Raw genomic sequence first — 20641 nt, forward strand, 5'->3', positions numbered from 1 at the left:
GAAATGGTCAGGATCCAAGCCAAATTTTATTAATTTTCTTCAGGAGACAAAAGACTACTGCATCAGTTTGGAGAACATTATAAATAAAAAAGCAAGGAAGACTTGTCATACAGTATTTTTAAAGAATATTCAGTTTTTTGATGAATCAATCAATGGTTTGTACGCTCTGGCATGTTTTTTTTTTCTGTGCATTAATATGTAAATTTCTGTTTATTATTGTATATTGCTGGTTGATAAAAAAAAAAAAAAAACACGTGTTAATTTAACATTGTCTCTGCCCCCCTGCAGTCTCATATTGAAACAACCTTTTTGATAATCTAAATTGGAAAAATATATGGGCCATGCAACAAAGATTTTTCCTCACTAACAAAATAAAAGAAATTACTTTTAAATTACTCCATAATATTTACCCTGTCAAACATTTTCTTAAGAAAAAATCTGAATCAGATTTTAACACTAAATGCTCCTTTTGTCAGAATGATACTGAAACATTTCTTCATTTTGTTTTGGTCGTGCATCTATACTTTTCAGCTCTGGAATGCTCTGAATTATTTCAAGTACTAAGGTTTTTCAATGAATCATAAGTCTGTTGTTTTTGGTGTCTTTGCAGCGGATTCAAATGCCTGCTTTATAATAAACCTAATTCTCTTTCTATGTAGATTTTATATTCATAAATGTAAATTTTCAAATTGCAAACCTATTTTTCTAGTATTCTTTCAAGAGATAAAACATTATTCACTCTCAAGTTTCACTCTCACTTAGCAAAAAAGCTCTTAAAACATTTGCACGGCCTACAAACTCTTTACTCTATTTAATGTATAATTTGTATTCATTTGTGTGATGCCCTCTTATTTCCTTTTCTTTTTTGTTAAGGTCTTTTACTGCTTTGAACTATGGTACTGATTGTTTTGTTTGTTTGTTTGTTTTTTCTGTATATTCTATTGGTATTATTCTTAATTGTTGTTATATTTTGAGTTTGTTGTTCTATAGTGTAAACTAAATGTTCAAATAAAGCATTAAAAAAAACGTTAATTTTGCATCAGACAAACAGACAGATAGATATTCTTAAAAGTCAGTAGTTTGTGGTGCATATTTATTCAGTGGCTCATAAAGTCATGTGATTCAATACATGTGTTTATTCATTTTGTATATATGCAGGAGCTGACAGTGAGCTCGTTCACAGAGGTCATATGCTGTAAATGAAATGAAACACTATTGATTATAAGGATTTTGTGGGTCACAGTGCTGTGCAGTGAGTACCTTTATTCTCAGAATTAAACCTTTTCCCCAAATGACCATCTCTCAGACATGCTCATTCATTGATGCCACCATTAATAGCAGACGATTATTGATCAATGGTCAATAAACTGCTCCCATTTAACCAGTCATTTTTAAAGCAAACAACAGCCAATATTATTTAATATTAGACCAGTGTTTGTTTAAAGTCAACATGGACTTGCTTACACAGCCCAATTTACTTCCATAACGCAACACATTTCCAAGTGAAACTGAAAAAAAAATTAAATGAGAAGGTTATGAAAACATTTTTTTCTTTAGAAGAACAAGCACTGATTAATCATTTGAGATAAGATCTGGAACGTGCATTAAGAAAGTAAATGGGGTCAATTTTGATTTCTCGTTGACTTGTCAATGCTTTTCCTTGTCTTACTGAAGCATTTAAAGGGTTAGTTCACCCAAAAATGAAATTCTGTCATTTATTACTCATGCATCCTCATGTCGTTCCACACCCGTAAGACCTTCATTCATCTTCAGAACACAAATTAAGATATTTCTGATGACTTGTCCATAGACAGCAATATAATCAACACTTTCAAGGTCCAGAAAGGTACTAAAGACATCGTTAAAACGGTTCATTTGACTGTAGAGTACTTCAGAGATGACGTGTTTTTGTAGGCCAACCCGGAAGTTAGCGGTGCACGGGTTTCCTCGATTGAAAGCCTATGCATTTTTCCCATAGACTTTTGTAGTGATGGCGAGATGAAGCCTCATGAAGCATTGAAGCTTTTCAGCCAAGTGGTTCACAAAAGGGTTCATTTCTCGAGGCTTCATTTGCTCACAATACCACCTGGTGGTCAAAGAGTGTAAAACAAGTAACGTTAGATACATTACAGATGACCTGATGTGATCTGTGATACGCTGTATTTTGCAGCAGTTATGGCTTAGAAATAACAGTGAAGAAAAAATCAATTTCCACAAAGGCTAATATATTTATTTGAATGTAATGTGCATTTTCTGGTTGTATACAGTACAGTCCAAAAGTTTGGAACCACTAAGATTTTTAATGTTTTTAAAAGAAGTTTTGTCTGCTCACCAAGGCTACATTTATTTAATTAAAAATACAGTAAAAACAGTAATATTGTGAAATATTATTACAATTTAAAATAACTGTTTTCTATTTGAATATATTTCACAAAGTAATTTATTCCTGTGATGCAAAGCTGAATTTTCAGCATCATTACTCCAGTCTTCAGTGTCACATGATCCTTCAGAAATCATTCTAATATGCTGATCTGCTGCTCAAGAAACATTTAATGTGTACAATTGTACAAAATATTTGTGTACAATATTTTTTTTCAGGATTATTTGATGAATAGAAAGTTCAAAAGAACAGTGTTTATCTGAAATCTAATCTTTTGTAACATTATAAATGTCTTTACTGCCACTTTTGATTGATTTAATGCATAAAACTATTCATTTCTTGAATTTCTTTTCAAAAAAAGAAAAAGAAAAATTCTTACTGACCCCAAACTTTTGAACGGTAGTGTATAATGCTACAGAAGCTTTGTATTTCAGATAAATGCTGTTCTTTTGAACTTTCTATTCATCAAGGAATCCTGAAAAAAAGTAAACAACTGTTTTCAACATTGAAAATAATCATAAATGTTTATTGAGCAGCAAATCAGCATATTAGAATGATTTCTGAAGGATCATGTGACACTGAAGACTGGAGTAATGATGCTGAAAATTCAGCTTTGCATCACAGGAATAAATTACTTTGTCAAATATATTTAAATAGTACACAGTTATTTTAAATTGTAATAATATTTCACAATATTACTGTTTTTTACTGTATTTTTAATTAAATAAATGTAGCCTTGGTGAGCATACGAAACTTCTTTTAAAAACATTAAAAATCTTAGTGGTTCCAAACTTTTGGACTGTACTGTATAATGATTGTATAACATAACTGTGTAATAAACATATTGGCTTCAAATGAATGGGGCTATCAAATGTGTGTAAACAAATTCTTTAGTCATAACAGGCAGGAGGGGCGATATTATTATTCTAAAACCACAAATTCTGAGGGGATCCCATTTTTTTTTTTTGTCTGTCAAAATGTCGCGCCAATATTTGAACCGCATCCAGTCGAATCATTCGAACCAGTCAGGCAGAAGCGAGGCTTCGAACGTCATAAATGACGTCATTGATCTAAAGCGATACAAGCCTCGATACGCGCTTCACTGGCAAGTTCGACTCAGAGAACGAACTTCCATGGACGAGAGAACGCAAGTCCGGTGATTCTGCAAATGGCACAGCAGCGTGATAACGCCACTCAGCTCGCTCTGGCTTCTCTGCTTATCTCTGTATAGATTTTAGGCAACAATAAAATGAAATGTGTTATAAAACACCACTCTTTATTTAAAAAACCAACAAAAACATATTAATTTAATAGCTTCACAAATGTGGTTCAGGCAACGCGTTCATTGATTATCTTCAATGTCTGCATATTGCCTATAACAAAACGAAATATTAAACAACCCTTCTTGTTCAACAAGTACAGAACAAGAACAAAAGTACAGACAAGAACGCATATTGAGAAACGGCTCTAGTGTTTATGTCCGAATGCCGGCTCTGTTTTGGCCAAAGCTGATCACGTGATCAGCAAGACGCAGGAGCCAGCCAATAATGAGTCGGCGTTCTGACGTACAACCTGGAAGCGCTGGACGTAAACAACTTATGATGAATGACACAGAAGAGAAGATATTGTTGAATAAAGTCGTTATTTTTGTTATTGTTTTGTGCACAAAAAGTTTTCTCGTCACTACATAACATTAAGGTTGAACCACTGCAGTCACGTCGACTGTTTTAAAGGTGCCCTAGAATCAAAAATTGAATTTACCGTGGCATAGTTGAATAACAAGAGTTCAGTACATGGAAAAGACATACAGTGAGTTTGAAAACTCCATTGCTTCCTCCTTCTTATGTAAATCTCATTTGTTTAAAAGACCATAACACACCATAACACCGACTGTTACGTAACAGTCGGGATCATTAATATGTACGCCCCCAATATTTGCATATGCCAGCCCATGTTCAAGGCATTACACAAGGGCAGAACGTCTGGATGTGCACAGCTGAATCATCAGACTAGGTAAGCAAGCAAGAACAATAGCGAAAAATGGCAGATGGAGCGATAATAACTGACATGATCCATGATATCATGATATTTTTAGTGATATTTGTAAATTGTCTTTCTAAATGTTTCATTAGCATGTTGCTAATGTACTGTTAAATGTGGTTAAAGTTACCATTGTTTCTTACTGTATTCACGGAGACAAGAGCCATCGCTATTTTCATTTTTAAACACTTGCAGTCTGTATAATTCATAAACAAAACTTCATTCTTTATAAATCTCTCTAACAGTGTGTAATGTTAGCTTTAGCCACAGAGCATTATCAAACTCATTCAGAATCAAATGTAAACATCCAAATAAATACTATACTCACATAATCCGACGCATGCATGCAGCATGCATGACGAACATCTTGTAAAGATCTATTTTGAGGGTTATATTAGCTGTGTGAACTTTGTTTATGCACTGTATAACTGCACTTATAGTCGAGAGCTGGGGTTGGGGGGAGCGAGAGATTTAAAGGGGCCGCAGCCTGAATCGGCGCATAGTTAATGATGCCCCAAAATAGGCAGTTAAAAAAATGAATTAAAAAAAATCTATGGGGTATTTTGAGCTGAAACTTCACAGACACATTCAGGGGACACCTTAGACTTATATTACATCTTTTGAAAAGACGTTCTACGGCACCTTTAACGATGCCTTTCTGGACCTTGAAAGTGGTGATTATATTGCCATCTATGGACGAGTCATATAGCTCTCGGATTTCATCAAAAATATATTAATTTGTGTTCTGAAGGTCTTACGGGTGTGGAACGACATGAGGGTGAGTAATAAATGACAGAATTTTCATTTTTGGGTGAACTAACCCTATAAGGCCCATTTACACCAAGCATGATAACTACAGCAGCTGCAACTTTTCCTGTACCATTTTGTTCTCAAAAGCATGACCTTTTTTCTCTAACTTTCTTTACTTGCATCCAGGTTTCAGCAGTCTGTCATATGCCTGTCTTGAATCATTGGTATAGTCTGTGTTTGCATGCATATATGCTGCCACTCTACAGATCCTCGTGCTTGAACTGGGTTTGACAGATATTATTGGTGCGTTAGGATGCAGGGCAGGTGTAGAGACGCTTCTGTCAGGCATTTTATGGAAAGCATCTGAAACCGCCTCAGCGCGGCTCTCGATTCACATGGAGCACAAGATTCTCTGTGGATGAAAACAGGGAAAGTGAGCTTACTGTGACAACACTGCAATCGTCTGAAACCCACGACTTACAGCATGGAAATAACCAGTTTTACATTCGTGTTAAGTGCTTTTGAGCAGCCAAGTTCATGGATGGTGAAAATATCAGAGCAATTTTACGATCGTTTTCTGGGAATCGTAGCGCGCCATTGAATCCAACGAGCTTTATCTCATGAGTGATGTCATCAGTGAGCTGCCAAAGCCTGTTATTACGCATGGATGGATTAGAAAATGAACAATCAGTTTGTCTGCAAAAGGCTGCGGTGGAAATGGAATTAATTGATTTAAAAAGCCCTCGATAGTGACACACAAAACAGCAAACACGAAAGCATGTTTGCTTTAAAGGAATAGTTCATCTAAAAATAAAAAGTTTGTCATCATTGAGGCTACTCACCCCCATTTGACTTTCATTCTTCTGCGGCTAATATCGTCTAAATGAATCGAAAGCACATTTGAATGAGCTTTTTTGGAGCTCGACAGCACCAGGCCTCATATGAAAAAGATCATTCTGGACCTTCTGTAGGAAAGAAAGTCACACAACATGAGGGTGAGTAAATGATGACATCATTTCATTTTCAGGGTTTCTTTAATGCCAAACAGATGAATTAAGAGTCTTAAATTTGTTTTTATGTCTTTATCTGTGTAATTGAGTTTGTATCCGGCAGAAGGACACGATCAGGATGTTCAACGGGACTCCAGATCTCCAGCTGTTGTTTCTTATTTCTCATAACATGGCTCCCAGATGGCCTGGATAAAACACTAAACTCTGATCGCACTGTAACATCACCAGAAGAAAACCATATAGAGATTTCTTATGATGCTAAAAGAAATGACCATTTTTTTGTCAAAGCAAGTAACAATTGTGTGTCAAAATTTGATTCTGGGTTCAAAAATCAGTAACACAAAAATGTGTGTTATTGATCAAAAATTGATTCAGAATGTCTTACTGAATTGCAAGGAAACAAGAGACGTTGATATAATTTTAGGAATAATATCAAATTCCTTCACTGTCAGAACATTTGTTCTCCAAAACAGGTCAATCATGAGTATGAATTTATCCACTGAACATGCTTTACTAACATCAATATGGTTTAAAATGTTATTCACACATTATGGAGGTTTCCTGACCTTGATCCAATATCTCTGACAAAAAATATATATACAGTATGATAGAAATAAATAATATTTACCCCCATCTTCTCCCTAGCATTTCCTATCAAACATCAATATATAAATAATCAATAAAAATGGCTAAAAAGAGCAAATATATAAAATAAAAAAGAATGTTTCTGTGTTTTGAAGACAGAAAAAAATATATTTATTTAGTGGAATCACAAAATTCATTCAGTGACATTTAATACATTGCAATCCCCCGGAAACCTCCACAAGCCATTTTACAAAATAAAACATTAGTGAAATGGTAAATGGAAAAATAAATATTAAAAGAAAAGAAAAAACAAGGTGAAGTGTTAGTCAAAAAACACACATGCAGAGATCCATCACTTTTCCATTTGTGTGATATCCAACCATAGATGTCTGTACATAAAGGTTGATATGACCTACAATATTTACAATATTACAATAATGTTTCTTAATCCAGAAATGGAGGCCCCAGTGCTAACGATTGCTTTGTTTTACATCGCAACATTTTTGTTCATATTTCATTCAGTTCTTTAGTGCTTAGATTAATCTCCAGTGCCACATTAACATGAGCCACTCTCAGCTCTTTCCTCCCCCTCCGGCTGCTGAGCTGCAAACTGCAGATTTCCTCAGTTCAATTTTCATAGACTGGCTTTCAGAGCGTGACGTCGTGGACAGGCCTAAGACCGCTTTCCCTGTTTTCATACCTTTTGACATGGGGATTCGTGTTGCTGTGGAGCGAGATGACTGCACATCCGTTCCATGCTGAAAAAAAAAACAAAGGGAAATATGAGATCACATTTTAGAATTTTTTTCGTTTTTTATTAACCATGTGTTTGTCATAATTTAAAAAGTGCATTTTTATTTTTATTTATGCAGGTTAACTTTCTGTTTCTAAAAATTCAAGCTGTTTGTAAAGGGGTCTTAAACTGTCATTTATTTATTTTAAAAAGCTGAAATTAATATTAATTAATTAAATAAAAATAAAATAAGTATATAGTTGAAAAAATAAATAAAATAAAATAAAATAAAATAAAATAACAGGGTGGCCATTCACAATAGTAGGAATATATCCTGGACTATCACTAAGTCTTATTCATTTCTTCATCTAATATAAAAAAAGATTTAATATTTGCAAATGTGAAATACAATATTTTATTATGCTAACAACTAGGGGTGTGACGAGATCTTGTGCCACGAGATCTTGCGATATTAAAATGTGACAAGATTTCTCGTTGAGTGAAAAGCTGTCATGCAATATCGCCATGACTCAGTGTGAGGGTGAAATTACCATAGAATATGCCACCGCTACGTTTACATTACATTACGGTGCCCACTGCGGCACCGCCTCCACTGTTGTTTTGCTTTATTTATAGAAATAAAAAACATTTAATTTAGTTGGATAATGGTCACTTCAATTGTAAACTATTGTAAACTTCTGCTCTGCTCATCCAGCACGAGCTGCAGAGTCGCACACAGTGCATGAATCAGAGTTCACTGACCATGTGACAAGAGTAATGCGAGATGACTGACAAGACCATGGCGGAGGATTTGTTGCGCAACAGAGCCTAAGCGTCTGATAAATGTCTTATCTTGTAGAATGCGTGCTCATCAGTACGGAAGAGGATTAGGGCCAAGCAATAATAAAAAAATATAACCATCTCGAGATTAAAGTTGTTAAATTACGAGAAAAAAACTCATTCAATTTCGAGAAAAAAGTCGCGATAAAATGTTGAGAATAAACTCGTTAAATTAAGAGAAAAAAACTCATTAAATTTCGAGAAAAAAGTCGAGATAAAATGTTGAGAATAAAGTCATTAAATTACGAGAAAAAAGTCGTTAAATTGCGAGAACAAATTCGTTAAATTATGAGAAAAATGTCATTAAATTTCAAGAAAAAAAGTCGCGATAAAATGTTGAGAATACACATTAAATTATGAGAAAAAAGTCGTTAAATTACGAGAACAAATTTGTTAAATTACGAATTAATTTAACATTTTTTAAATAAATTTTTTCTCGTAATTTAATGAGTTTATTCTCATTAAATTTAACAACTCTCGAAATTTAACAACTTTAATCTCGAGATGGTTCGATTTTTTCATTATTGCTTGGCCCTAATCCTCTTCCGTACATCAGCGCCGCTCCTTATACACAGTCATGAATTTTGGCATTGAGGATTTCTTAAAAATACTGTGCAAAAATCTTGCCTCCTCTTGTTCTCCCCGTGTCGTCTCGTTTCGTGAGCCAAGTGTCTCGTCACACCCCTGCTAACAACTTTTCATTACAATTGGTGCTTGATTTAGTAGGTTTTCCTAGGCAAGGATAGGAAGGTTAGCCTAGTTCTGCTCACACAGAATTCAGTTTTATTACAGGTTAAACATGAAGGGATAGGTCAGTTGGTGTCACTATTTAAAGGATTTTCTTGACAAGCTTTTTTTGGTGACAAACATATCAGTACATTCCAGTGTTGGTTAGCGATAATGGATGAGGAGAACGGTTTTGATTTATCTATACCTTGAAAGAGAGCTATCTAGGGAGCAGACACCCCCTGATATCATTTTGAAACATTTCAGAAGCAACTGAAATATAGAAGATTGAATATGATCATTTTGTTTTTAGAGACACAAAATCACAGAGTATTAATTGTTAAATGACTATACTTGTCATTTGTCGACATATATGCACACTCACTTTTCGTTCCGCATTATCTAAAATCCAAACAGAGGGACAATGTAAATAAATCTGGTACTCACCACAGATTGAGTAGACCTGGTTGGGGCCGAGGTGATGGGGGTTATTGTGATGCTGCTTGTCACCTTGCCTTGGATCATGTTCCCGACATTAGCGGACGTCTGTCTGGGAGAGCGCAGAACCGTCCCTGTTGACATCTCCTTGCTCTCTGAAGTCACACCATTAGGCCAAACCGTCACTGTGCCGCTTCTGTCATCCTGAGGTTTTTTGAACCCAGGTGACCCGAGGTGGATATGGATCTTGTTGTCCTCCGTGGTTATAATATTGGAGTTGTATTTGCGGATGGGTGTTGGAACCGTCTGCTTTTCAGGGGTCAACTTGAACACGGCTCTGCCCATGGTCATCTCATGGGGTTCTGGGGAAATGGATGCCTGAGAGACTGGAGTTGCACTAACGGTTATGATGGACAGAGGAGAAATAGGATGCTCCGAGAAGGAGCCTTTACCTTTCTCTGGAGACTTAGCTCTGGAGATGGCTGTTATAGTGACTGGAGACTTTGTTCTTTCAGGTGGCCCTCCGTTGACCTTGGACTTGGGCAACATAGAAGTAGGAACGATTGTTATCCGTGGTTTCTGGAGCCCAAGAGTCGGGATGATTGTGGTACTTGAGAAGAAGTCCTCAGCACGTGGACTGGTGATCTCCAATGTTGCAGTGCTGCTCTGATGGTCAGGAGTCACCTTAATATGGAGGGGTTGACCGGATTTCCGAGGAATGGTTAGTTCTGGTGATGACCGTGATGTTGTTCCATTGACCTGCTGGGTTGATGGAAAATCCTGAGTGATAGTAACGGCTTCTTTCTTCTTCATCCAAGGGTTCCAAGACTTCCTCATTGCCATCTCTGCAGCTGCTGGTGGGTAACGGTCCAACACAGTCGGTTTCTTGAGACCTTTCTGCCTCAGATTACTCATGATGTGATTTTCCTCTTGAACAGACTTCTGTATGAACACAGCTGGAGTCTCATCTTCGATGTGTTCATTCATGTCTGCGTCAGTCTGCACTGCAGTAGAAGCAAGAGGAACGTCCACAATCCTCCTTCCGTTCATGCTGGGTCTAAGGGCACGGCTGTAACGCTTAGTTGCTTCCAACTCTTTGGTTAGTTTGAGAACTTCTTGACTCATGTTTTTCTTTTTATCCTCCTCTTCAATGAACCTCTGCTGGAGAACTGTGTAGTCTACCTGAAGCTGAGATAGCTGATCCTCCTTGTTCATGAGCTCGTGAATCTTCTCCTTTAGAGCTTGGACATCGGCCTGAAGATCTCTTGTTTTGGCCTCCTCTATTTTGCAGCGAAGTCTTAGCTCAGCTTCTTGGCTTACCAACTCTCCTTTTTCTATGGCTTTGTTCTTGGTGATCTGCGTCTTCATTTCCTCCAGGAGCTGGAAAAGAGCGTTGGCTTTGTCTTGTTCTGTTCTGAACTTCTTCTCAAGCATGTCATACTCGTCCTCTGTCTTCAACAAATCACCTTCCACAACCTCAAGCTGTTTGAGACGGTTCCTGAGTCTCTCAATCTCCATCGTGAGCTCCTTAATCTTGTTGTCCTCATCAGGATATCCAACTTTGTCAACAATAGCTCTTTTTCTTGTAGATTCCCACTCAGCTTTCTCTTGCTCGTCCATTTTACTTTGCATCTGACACACCTTTACGCTGAGATCCTTTCGCTTCTCTTCTTCACTTGCAAGTTCAGACTTCAGATTGTCTTTTTCCTTGGTAAGAGCAGACACTTTCATCTCCATTTCAGACTTCAGTTTAAGAAGCTTCTTACTTTCCTCGATCAGCTTTTCCGTGACCTCCATGACTTTGCATTGCTCAGCTTTAAACAGTTTGTTCATTTCTTCACTTTTCAGCTCTTCCTGTTTGATTCGTTCTGCCATGTTCTTCCTCTCGTCCATTAGGATCACTGTGAAAGACTTTAGTTTGGTCAAGTCGTCCTTTAAACCCATCTCAGCCTTTTCCAGCCTGGATTCTGAGCACTCAAGTTCTTTGATATGGTTTTTAACTGTTTCTAGCTCACACGCCAAGCTCTTTGTCAAAGTTCTTTCTTTCTCCAGGTTGGTGTGAAGCTGAACACATTCAGATTTGCTCACATTGAAAGCCCCCTCCAGTTTCTCCAGGTCCACCATCCTCTTCTGCAGTTTTTCAACCTCTAGTTTCAGCTCACGACTGTGATTCTCTTCATCCTGAAGCCTCCTCTTTAGCTCCTTGCACTGTGCTTCCGTTTTTGTGATCTCCTCATCCTTTCCTTCCATTTCCAGAACTCTCTTCCGAAGGTTCTCCAGCTCGGCCATTAGGCTTGAATTCCCGCACTCCCCTCTGCTTATTTTGTCCCGCAGGTCCTGAAGGTCCTCCTCGGACTTCTGCAGTGTACGATTGGTCTCCTCCAACTCCTCAATCCTGCGTGACAGGCTGGCCAGCTTCAGACGCAGCTGTCGACTTTCAGACTCCTGTTTGGCCAGCTTGGCAGCCATCTCCTCATGTTCCTGTGAAAATTTGGAGGTCTTATGTTCAAGGTCCAGCTCTAGCCTCTGAATCCTCTGGCTGTCTTCTTTAGCTTTGCTGTTGATGATCTCCAAATGCTGCTCTTTTTCATGTAGCTTCTTGCTGAAATCCTGGACCTTCTGTTTTTGCTGGTCAATCTGTTCAATGTGAAGCTGCCTTTCATCCACCAGCATCAGGGCAAATGATTTCAACTTAACAAGCTCCTCCTGAACTTTCTCAAGACGTTTGCTGTGATCCTTGTCCTTACGAGCCTGATATGCCTTCTCTTGCTCCAATAGTCTCTTGAGTCTGGTGGAAACAAAAAGAAAGAGATTAATTCTCATTTAAAATATAGGTCAAATTCATAGTAACTTTCATATTCCATCTATTCCCACAAAGAGAGAATCACACAATTGAAAATTAAAAATACTATAAAATAATTAAATATTTTAAGGTGCATATGTTAAATAACATTACTGAGGAATATTAATATGTATTATAATAAATATACATGTACAAAAATTTTAAATATATAGAATTTTCATATATAACATTTTTTGTTTATTATTATGATATATTACGTATATTTAGTTTAGATATTATGACATTATCTTTTCACAGTATAACAGTATTTCTGTGTTTCTCTCATTTTCGGCATATTGCCTTATTGGAAGTGAATAAATAACTGTAGCATAAGAGCTGTACGGTTAAAGAACAGGAGTAGAAGACAAGCATGTTGCAAGAACAAGGAACAGTGTCTGAATGCTTCAGTGATTGTCTCTGACAGTAGTTATTGAACATTTCATGCTTCCATGATCACAGGATCCTCACGGGCAGCTTGGCACGTCAACGGGAAAATGTTCCCACCTGGCAAAATGTCTACTAGGACATCACAACAGTGGAATATGTGCCAACAAGGGCACTTGAAGAAAAGTCCATGATGCTGGTGAATGTTTACACTGATCTAACTCAGCGGGAGTCTCCCTGTCGAGAGGAGCATGCCCTTTGCGAAATAAGTTTGAAGCATATTTCCTTCATAATTCAATGATCTCATTTCCTCATTGACAATTTTACAGCAGTTAGACACTATAACATATCCGAACAACAGACTCATGAATGAACCTTTTTGCATACGCTTCAAACTGTTTTCATACTCACCATCTAGCTGAGAGTCCAGGTGGGTCCATGCCTAACTTGTTTTGAAGTGCACAGCTTTAGTTATTCTGCTCAAAGCATCATTAAACGGTTCTCCGAATTTGCCATCACAGTCCAACCATGTCATGAGCGCAGTGAAAGGTGAATGTTGTGTGAAACGGCATTGCCCCACTTGCTGGTGATATCATCTCTCTAACATAGAACTGTTCTGCCCTTGTTTGGGCAAAGGAGGCGGAGTCATCTGAGAGCTTTTCATGCACTCTTTTCTCAGCTTTCTTCTATTATTCTTTTTCCCAGAGACTGAAGTCAGGATATTGTTTTAGGAAACAGTCAATTAGAGTCGTGGTCAATGTACTAAACCCCTTGTATCATTTCAAGGGTTCCCTTTCCATTTCATATAAACTATAAAATGACCCAATTACTTCTTTTCTCACATGCAACCAAGCGTTCCCATGGGAACAGACAACAATGCAAGGGAAAAGTTTTGTTTTGTAAGAGAACAATGTCACACTCTCTTGGTTCAGATGAAGCCCTGTCACTCAGAAATGCCATGATAAATAAATAATACACTACCAGTCAACAGTTTGGAATAATTAAGATTTGTTGCAATGTTTTTGAAAGAAACTCTTCTCTTCTGCTCACAGAGGCTTTATGTAATCAAAAATACAGTAAAAAAAGTCATAATTTAGACTAACTTTTCTATTTGAATATATTTAAAATTTTACTGATGATTTCTAAAGGATCATGTGACAATAAACACTGGAGTAATGATGCTGAAAATTCAGCTTTGATCACAGGAATAAGTTACATTTTGTATTCAAATAGAAAACAGTTCTTTTAAAATGTAATAATATTTCACAATATTACTGTTTTTACTGTATTTTTGATCAAATAAATGCAGCCTAGGTCAGACTTTTTTCAAAAAAACAAAAAAGAACGAAACAAAAAAACAACTTTTGACTGCTAGTGTAAATGAATAAAAAGTAAAAATGATAAGATCACTGCTCAGCAAATAATATTTGGAAAAAAAGGTTGAATCATTTCATTATTGCAGGAAGTTTACTGATATAGTTGGCATTTCTCTGATATTGGCAGAGGTTAAAGATGACAGCTGGGAAATTCTTCAGAAACCATCAGATCCATTGTAACATGTGCAGCCAGAGACTTATAAATCATAAATCATGTGAATGGTGATAGAATGACATCATCATCTGGTGTCTAGTATAAATGTGCACGCGATTTAAATTACAGCCCGAATATCAAGAGCACATGAAACTTCCAGATGTAGTTTTAATTGGTGATGTTTGCTAATGCAGCTAAAGTAAGTCTGAAACTTTGATGTGTAACTCCAGACATAAATGATGTGCTATTACTTTTTAAGTGATCAGACTTATAATTTTTGTCTGGCAAATGATAAAACAGGTGAAAAAATTTCCTGAGGACCTAAGGCCATATTTACAGACACGAATATCAGAGTCTTGAGGTGTGCCTATATAAATGAATATGAAACAGTTCATGTTGACTTCATGAAAACAACAAACTTGTTGATGGTAAAATCATTGGTATCGGTCTTGCACTGACCTATATGCCAATCAAAGAACAAAACTAATTGTCCTCTTCAGATTACAGTCTTTTTTTGAGTGTGGGACTTCAAGAGGAAAAACAGCAAGTGTAAATGTCATGTGAAAGAGAGAGAGGTAATTTGAGGAGGAAGGGCATTGCGGATGCTTCTAGAAGCTCAACGCACAGCAGTTTTATATTCCTGGCGGGATTCCCCGCCATCGCCCTGCGTTCAGTCCCAGGTGGCGTGGTGCTGGAGTGACCTCACCTGCTATGAATCTCTGAAATGAGAGAATTATGGAGGAATGTGCAAACACACGGGCTGGAGATGAGCGTGATAAGTGGAGGGAAGGAGTGAGACTGAACGGTGCCAATGCAATAAACTAGAGCAAAGAAATAATGTTTTTATAGACTTTTTCCAATGGTGCATCACACAGATGAGTTCTGTTTTAAAAAGCAGTACAATTGATAAATGAAAAACAAAAGATTAGGAAATTATAGATATATTTGCAGTCTTTTCTACAGTACATTAGCATCTAAAATAAATTTCAATTTGGGGACAATGGAGCATATTTCAATTTTATTCGGTTCAAAAAGAAATTTTGAGCAAAATATCACATGCTACTCAAGTTCAGGGTGGTAAACAGGAAGTCAGGGGACCGTGACTGCAGTCGACCACTATAGGGGTCTTATCAGAATATGAACTATCTCATTGTCTCTGTCTGGAATTGTTTGGATTTTGCAGTTATGAGTCACCTGATTTTCCATTGATAAATATAGTGTTTAATAAATAATTTCTAGAGTTAACATTTTTGGGATTGGTAAAATGTGTTTTTATTATTGGTCACCAAGGCTGCATTTATTTGATAAAAAATACAGTAAAATTGTGAAATATTATTACAATTTAAAATAACTGTTTTCTATGTGAATATATGTTAAAATGTAATTTATTCCTGTGATCAAAGCTGAATTTTCAGCATCATTACTCCAGTCTTCAGTGTCACATGATCCTTCAGAAATCATTCTAATATGATGATTTGTTGCTCAAGAAATATTTCTGATTATTATCAATGTTGAAAACAGCTTCATATTTTTGTAATACATTTTTTTCATGATTCTTTGATGAACAGAAGAACAGCATTTACTTGAAATAAAAATCTTTTGTAAGATTATAAATGTTTTTACTGTCACTTTTGATCGATTTAATGCATCCTTGCTGAATAAAAGTGTACATTTCTTTCAAATAAAAAAAATTCGCTGACCCCATGACCCCAAACTTTTGAACGAGAGTGTAGTTCAACATACCAGAGCAGTTCTTAATATTTACTGGGTGCAATTATATTATTTGATGAAATATTTTTGTGTGTGTGTGTGTGTGTGTCTGTAAGGTCACTGTGATTGTGCCAAGTAAAACATGTTCCTGGTTAAACATATTTTGTTGACCCCGGAACAACATTCCTGTCTGAAAATTTAGTCTTAACCCAATCCATACCCCTAAACCTAACCCTACCCATAACTCATCCACAAAATCAGAGGGAAATAACAGGTGAATAACAGTGATGTAGAAGCACCTAACTCTGGTTGTAAGCCTAAACTTGTCCCTCAAATCTGAATTGTTGATTGGAATGTTGTTTCAGGATCAACAAAGATGTTGACATCCTTAAACAGTGTCTTTGTTCACCATAAAACACGGAATAATCAATGTGATAAAATAATGTGGGAAAACACTTGATTGCATCTACCAGAAACTGACTAAGTGGTGAAAAAAAGTGGTTGTCAGTCCCCAAATGCACCACCATGATGCATAAACTTTGCAATTTAAATAATATATTATAATATATTATTTTTTCCCCACATTACTCACAATGAGAATTGAGAAGATATGTACTTAATTTCTTCATAATATGCTAATTTCTTTAGGAAGCTGCTCTAATCCCATTAATATGTGCTTCCGGAAAAGCCACTGACCCGTGGAGCTCCCCATATTGTCATTTATGTTCATTTGAGTCTATTCATCTCCATATATACATGTAGCTCAGATGCTCCTGGTCTAATGACTGGAGCTCTGCAGGGCCTCAATCTGCCCTTTTCACATTCTCAGAAGAACACCACGCTAACGACGGGCCTTTTTGATGCCGTCACCCCTTAATTTGCCGCTATAAGGCCCTTTGTGTGATTTAGGACAGTGTGGTCACCAATACAATCATGTGCAATTCATAGCTTTGATGCCACGTGGTTGTAGTTGCTTTCAAATGAGGCTACGGTGAGAGGTTTTTGCCTACATTATGATCTGCAGACTATGACGTTTTTAATCTTGTCACTATGTCATTTAGGTTATCATTTTTTCCACTTCATGAGCACATTTTACTGTTGACAGTATGTCTCCTCACCTCTCTCTCTCCTGCTCCAGCAAGTTGGTGAAATCGTCGCTTTTGTTCATGAAGTCAACGTGTTTGCGCTTTTCACTGTCCAGTTCTGTGACGGTGCGCCGGTGGCACTTCTCTGCTAACAGCAGCTGCTCTAACATTCGTCTGTACGTGTCCCGGTGCTTCTCCTCCAAGCGGTCCAGCTATAAAAACGACGATTATCATCATCATGAATTGCTTGCACTGGCACAACAACATGTTATAATCTGCACTGCTTTTTACATTTAAATTTTATGCATTTGGCAGATGCTTGCCAAAGCGGCTTGCGTTGCATTCAAGGTTCTTTTGATAAAATGTAAACTGAAAATTCAGGTTTGAATGGTTTCTAGATGAATAAGGCAGTGTTCCTCACCTCTATCATAGGTATCTCATAAACATCGTCTCTGATCATGTTGCTGCTGGTCATCAGACTGTCTCTCTGCAGAGCTTGAAGAGGTTTGACTGGAACCGCAGATCCGTAATGAGCCTCCAGAACCTCGGGCCGTGTTCTCTCAGACTGCAGCATGTGGATAATGTCTTCACGGGCCTAAAACAATAGAATCATTGCATTACTGTGTTACCATGGTACTTTGATATGTACCATGGTACTGGATGGTTGTCATATTTCCATGATACTCCAAACAAAAAATACTTTGGTACAAACATGACATGTCAAAAAAAAAAAAAAAAAGATCCTAGGATACTTTTTAAAGTATCCTTCTTTTTTAGAATAACCCTAGAAAGATGATGCAAAAACTTTTAAAAACTTTTAAAAATCCCAAAGCATTTCTCATTTGCTGATTCAATTGTTTAAAAACATGATAACAAAAAAGAACTGGTTAAAATAAGATAAAAGATTTAAATGATTTTTTTTTTTAATTATTTTTTAAGAAAACAAAAGTTTTTCATTTGTCAGTGCAAACGGCTACATTCTCACTGTTCACCAGAAGAGGGAGCTGTATCCTTTCACAAAACCAGAACACTAACACATCCACGTCAATGGCTATGTGCACTATATATACTAGAGTTTGTACGCTGTGTGTAGTATGCACATTTTCTGAATATCCAAATTACCTACACTACCATTCAAAAGTTTGGGGTTGGTAAGATATTTTATGTTTTTAAAAGTCTTTTACACTTACCCAGGTTGCATTTATTTGATCAAATACAGTAAAAATTGTGAAATATTTTTACAATTTAAATTAACAGTTTTCTATGTAAATATATTGTAAGCTGTAATTTATTCCTGTGATCAAAGATGAATTTTCAGCATCATTACTCCAGTCTTCAGTGTCACATGATCCTTCAGAAATCATTCTAATATGCTGATTTGATGCTCAAGAAACATTTCTGATTATTATCAATGTTGAAAACAGTTGTGCTGCTTCAGATGTTTGTGGAAACCCTGAAACGTTTTTCCAGGATTCTTTGATGAATGATTTTGTATCGTTATAAATGTGTTACTTTTGATCAATTTAATGCATCATTACAGAATAAAAGTATTAATTTCTTTCTTTCAAAAAATATCTGACCCCAAACTTTTGAAAGGTAGCGTACTCCTCAATTGCCAAAAAGAGCAAGTACACAACCAGAGCATACTCTATTATTACACTGACAGAACATTACCACAGTACTTATACAGTAGTTTCTGTCAAAATACTATAGTTTACTTACTGTTAGTGCTTTTAAATCATCATATATTCATTTGGAATCACCTTCAAACAGCTTCAGAATCTATTTAATTTCTTTTGTGAATGACAGTGATGCAAGTACACTGTAAAAATTAGTTTACAAAATCGTAAATTAAACAAAGATTGTTGGAGTACATTTTACAATAAAATATATTCCAGCATTTCTACTTCATTCTCATTCTAATTCAATGTGTTACTTGGTATTTCTTTGTAATTGAGTGAAAATTGTAACAAAGTTAATCTTACACCAATGATTTTTCAGTGTAGCAGGTCACTGCACTTTTACTGTAGCAATAACAGTATTTTGGCAGAAACTTACTATGCTAAACATACAACGCATGACATTTCACCTGAACTTCTCCCTCCATGATCCCCAGCAGATGGACGAGATCTTCTTTGGAGAGGTCCATCAGTCTGGCTCTCCTCAGCTGCATCTCACAAGACTTCTGAGGCTTCTTCAACGTCCCACAAACAACAACCTTCTCCTCGCTGCTCTCTTTTTCCTCCTGAGCTTTGGTTTTCTTTCTCATCAGCTCCTGTTTGCTTCCCTCTTTCTCAATGTTGTGTATTCTAGCGAGTGGCTTCAGTGGTCTGTTCTCTGGCCCCTCCATATCACTGGTCCTGGACCTCATCTTCACCTGCATGTGCAAACATAGATGGACATCAGCCACAGATACACCTGTGATACACAAATATCACACTGTTACAACAATAAAACAGCTAATATCTTTCATTATCTGATACTCCGGGTTTTTTGGAACCATTCAAAATGTATATAATGGAATTAAAATGGTATACTTGCAATGGTATATGTCAAAAAAAAAAGAAAAGCAATTGCCAAGTTTTATGGTAATTTAGGCAAGCCACTACAGGCAAAACCATAGTTTTTTAATGCACAATTTTGAGATTTTGGGCTTTTTTTATAACGTGTTGTTTCAGACTAGTGGAAAGAAACATTTAAAAATGCACTTTTAAGTGTTTATTTTATTGCATTTTATCTATTTGCGTCTGTAGATTTCAATTACATTACATATCTTTAAAGGCTGTGAGTTTGAGTCAGAAATCTACACTTTACAGTTTTATTCCTGTCTATATTCTGAAGGTTTTTACAGACGGGTTTGTTATTATCATTTAGATGACTTGATTTTTTTTCTTTCTGGCTGTTGACATTATTTGCTGGTTTTTGAGTGATTAAAATACATGCAAAAGCCCCTTTTTAAAAGCCTTTAACTCTAATATAATATCATATATTGAACTTTATCCAATGTTGAGATTTCTGTTCTGGAGTGCATATTTAATTAGATAATGCCTTATGTTATTTAAACATAACATTACAAAAATTTTGTCATGCAACAAATAAAATAAAATAAATAAATAAATAAAAATTTGCTGCATAAAAGGTGTAAAGGTTTTAAGCAGCAAATATTTCAAGTGAAGTAAAAAGTAAGGACTACAGGACCATTTCTACAGATGACTCTCATATCAAATGTCTGCAGTCTTGAGCTCTGAGCCAACTCTTAATATTTTAATATGTAGTTTGCCCTTGTAGCAAATCTGCAACAGCCTCATTTCTCATGTTCCCATGTGCAGATTTAAGAGGGGGATTTCCCTGAGAGATAGAGAGAGGGGGGGGGGGGGGTGTAATGACTGCTGAGCTCAACTATGACATCAGGATTTTTGATAAACTGTGTACACGCTGCCTCCCGTATGATCTCACACCCAACCAATCTGGCCTGGCTCTCGCTCAGATCCAGCACTGCCCTCATAGTGTCTCAAATCACACACATCAGTCAGGATCCATGTTCCCATCAGAACTGCATCTGGATAAAAATACTGTGGAACCTCAGAT

At 36.5% G+C, this 20641-nt stretch overlaps 1 protein-coding gene across 7 annotated transcripts in view; it reads right to left on the reverse strand.

Annotated features, from left to right (window-relative positions):
- Positions 1 to 5128: 5128 nt before the first annotated feature.
- LOC125278708 (filamin-A-interacting protein 1) overlaps positions 5129 to 20641 on the reverse strand; it is a 39834-nt gene continuing 24321 nt past the window's right edge. For 3 of the 7 annotated variants that reach the window (XM_048208042.1, XM_048208049.1, XM_048208048.1), the window contains 5 exons: positions 19143 to 19430; positions 17475 to 17648; positions 17087 to 17265; positions 9512 to 12290; positions 6596 to 7523 (listed from right to left, as the gene is read on the reverse strand). In XM_048208042.1, the coding sequence (XP_048063999.1) occupies positions 7338 to 7523; positions 9512 to 12290; positions 17087 to 17265; positions 17475 to 17648; positions 19143 to 19430 (3606 nt within the window). In that variant the 3' untranslated portion in view covers positions 6596 to 7337. Of the gene's footprint in view, positions 5583 to 6595; positions 7524 to 9511; positions 12291 to 17086; positions 17266 to 17474; positions 17649 to 19142; positions 19472 to 20641 lie in introns of those variants that run through there. The other 4 variants (XM_048208046.1, XM_048208047.1, XM_048208045.1 and 1 more) reach the window with 2 other exon arrangements.

The sequence above is a fragment of the Megalobrama amblycephala genome, linkage group LG11, assembly GCF_018812025.1.
Source record: "Megalobrama amblycephala isolate DHTTF-2021 linkage group LG11, ASM1881202v1, whole genome shotgun sequence".
Lineage (NCBI taxonomy): Eukaryota > Metazoa > Chordata > Actinopteri > Cypriniformes > Xenocyprididae > Megalobrama > Megalobrama amblycephala.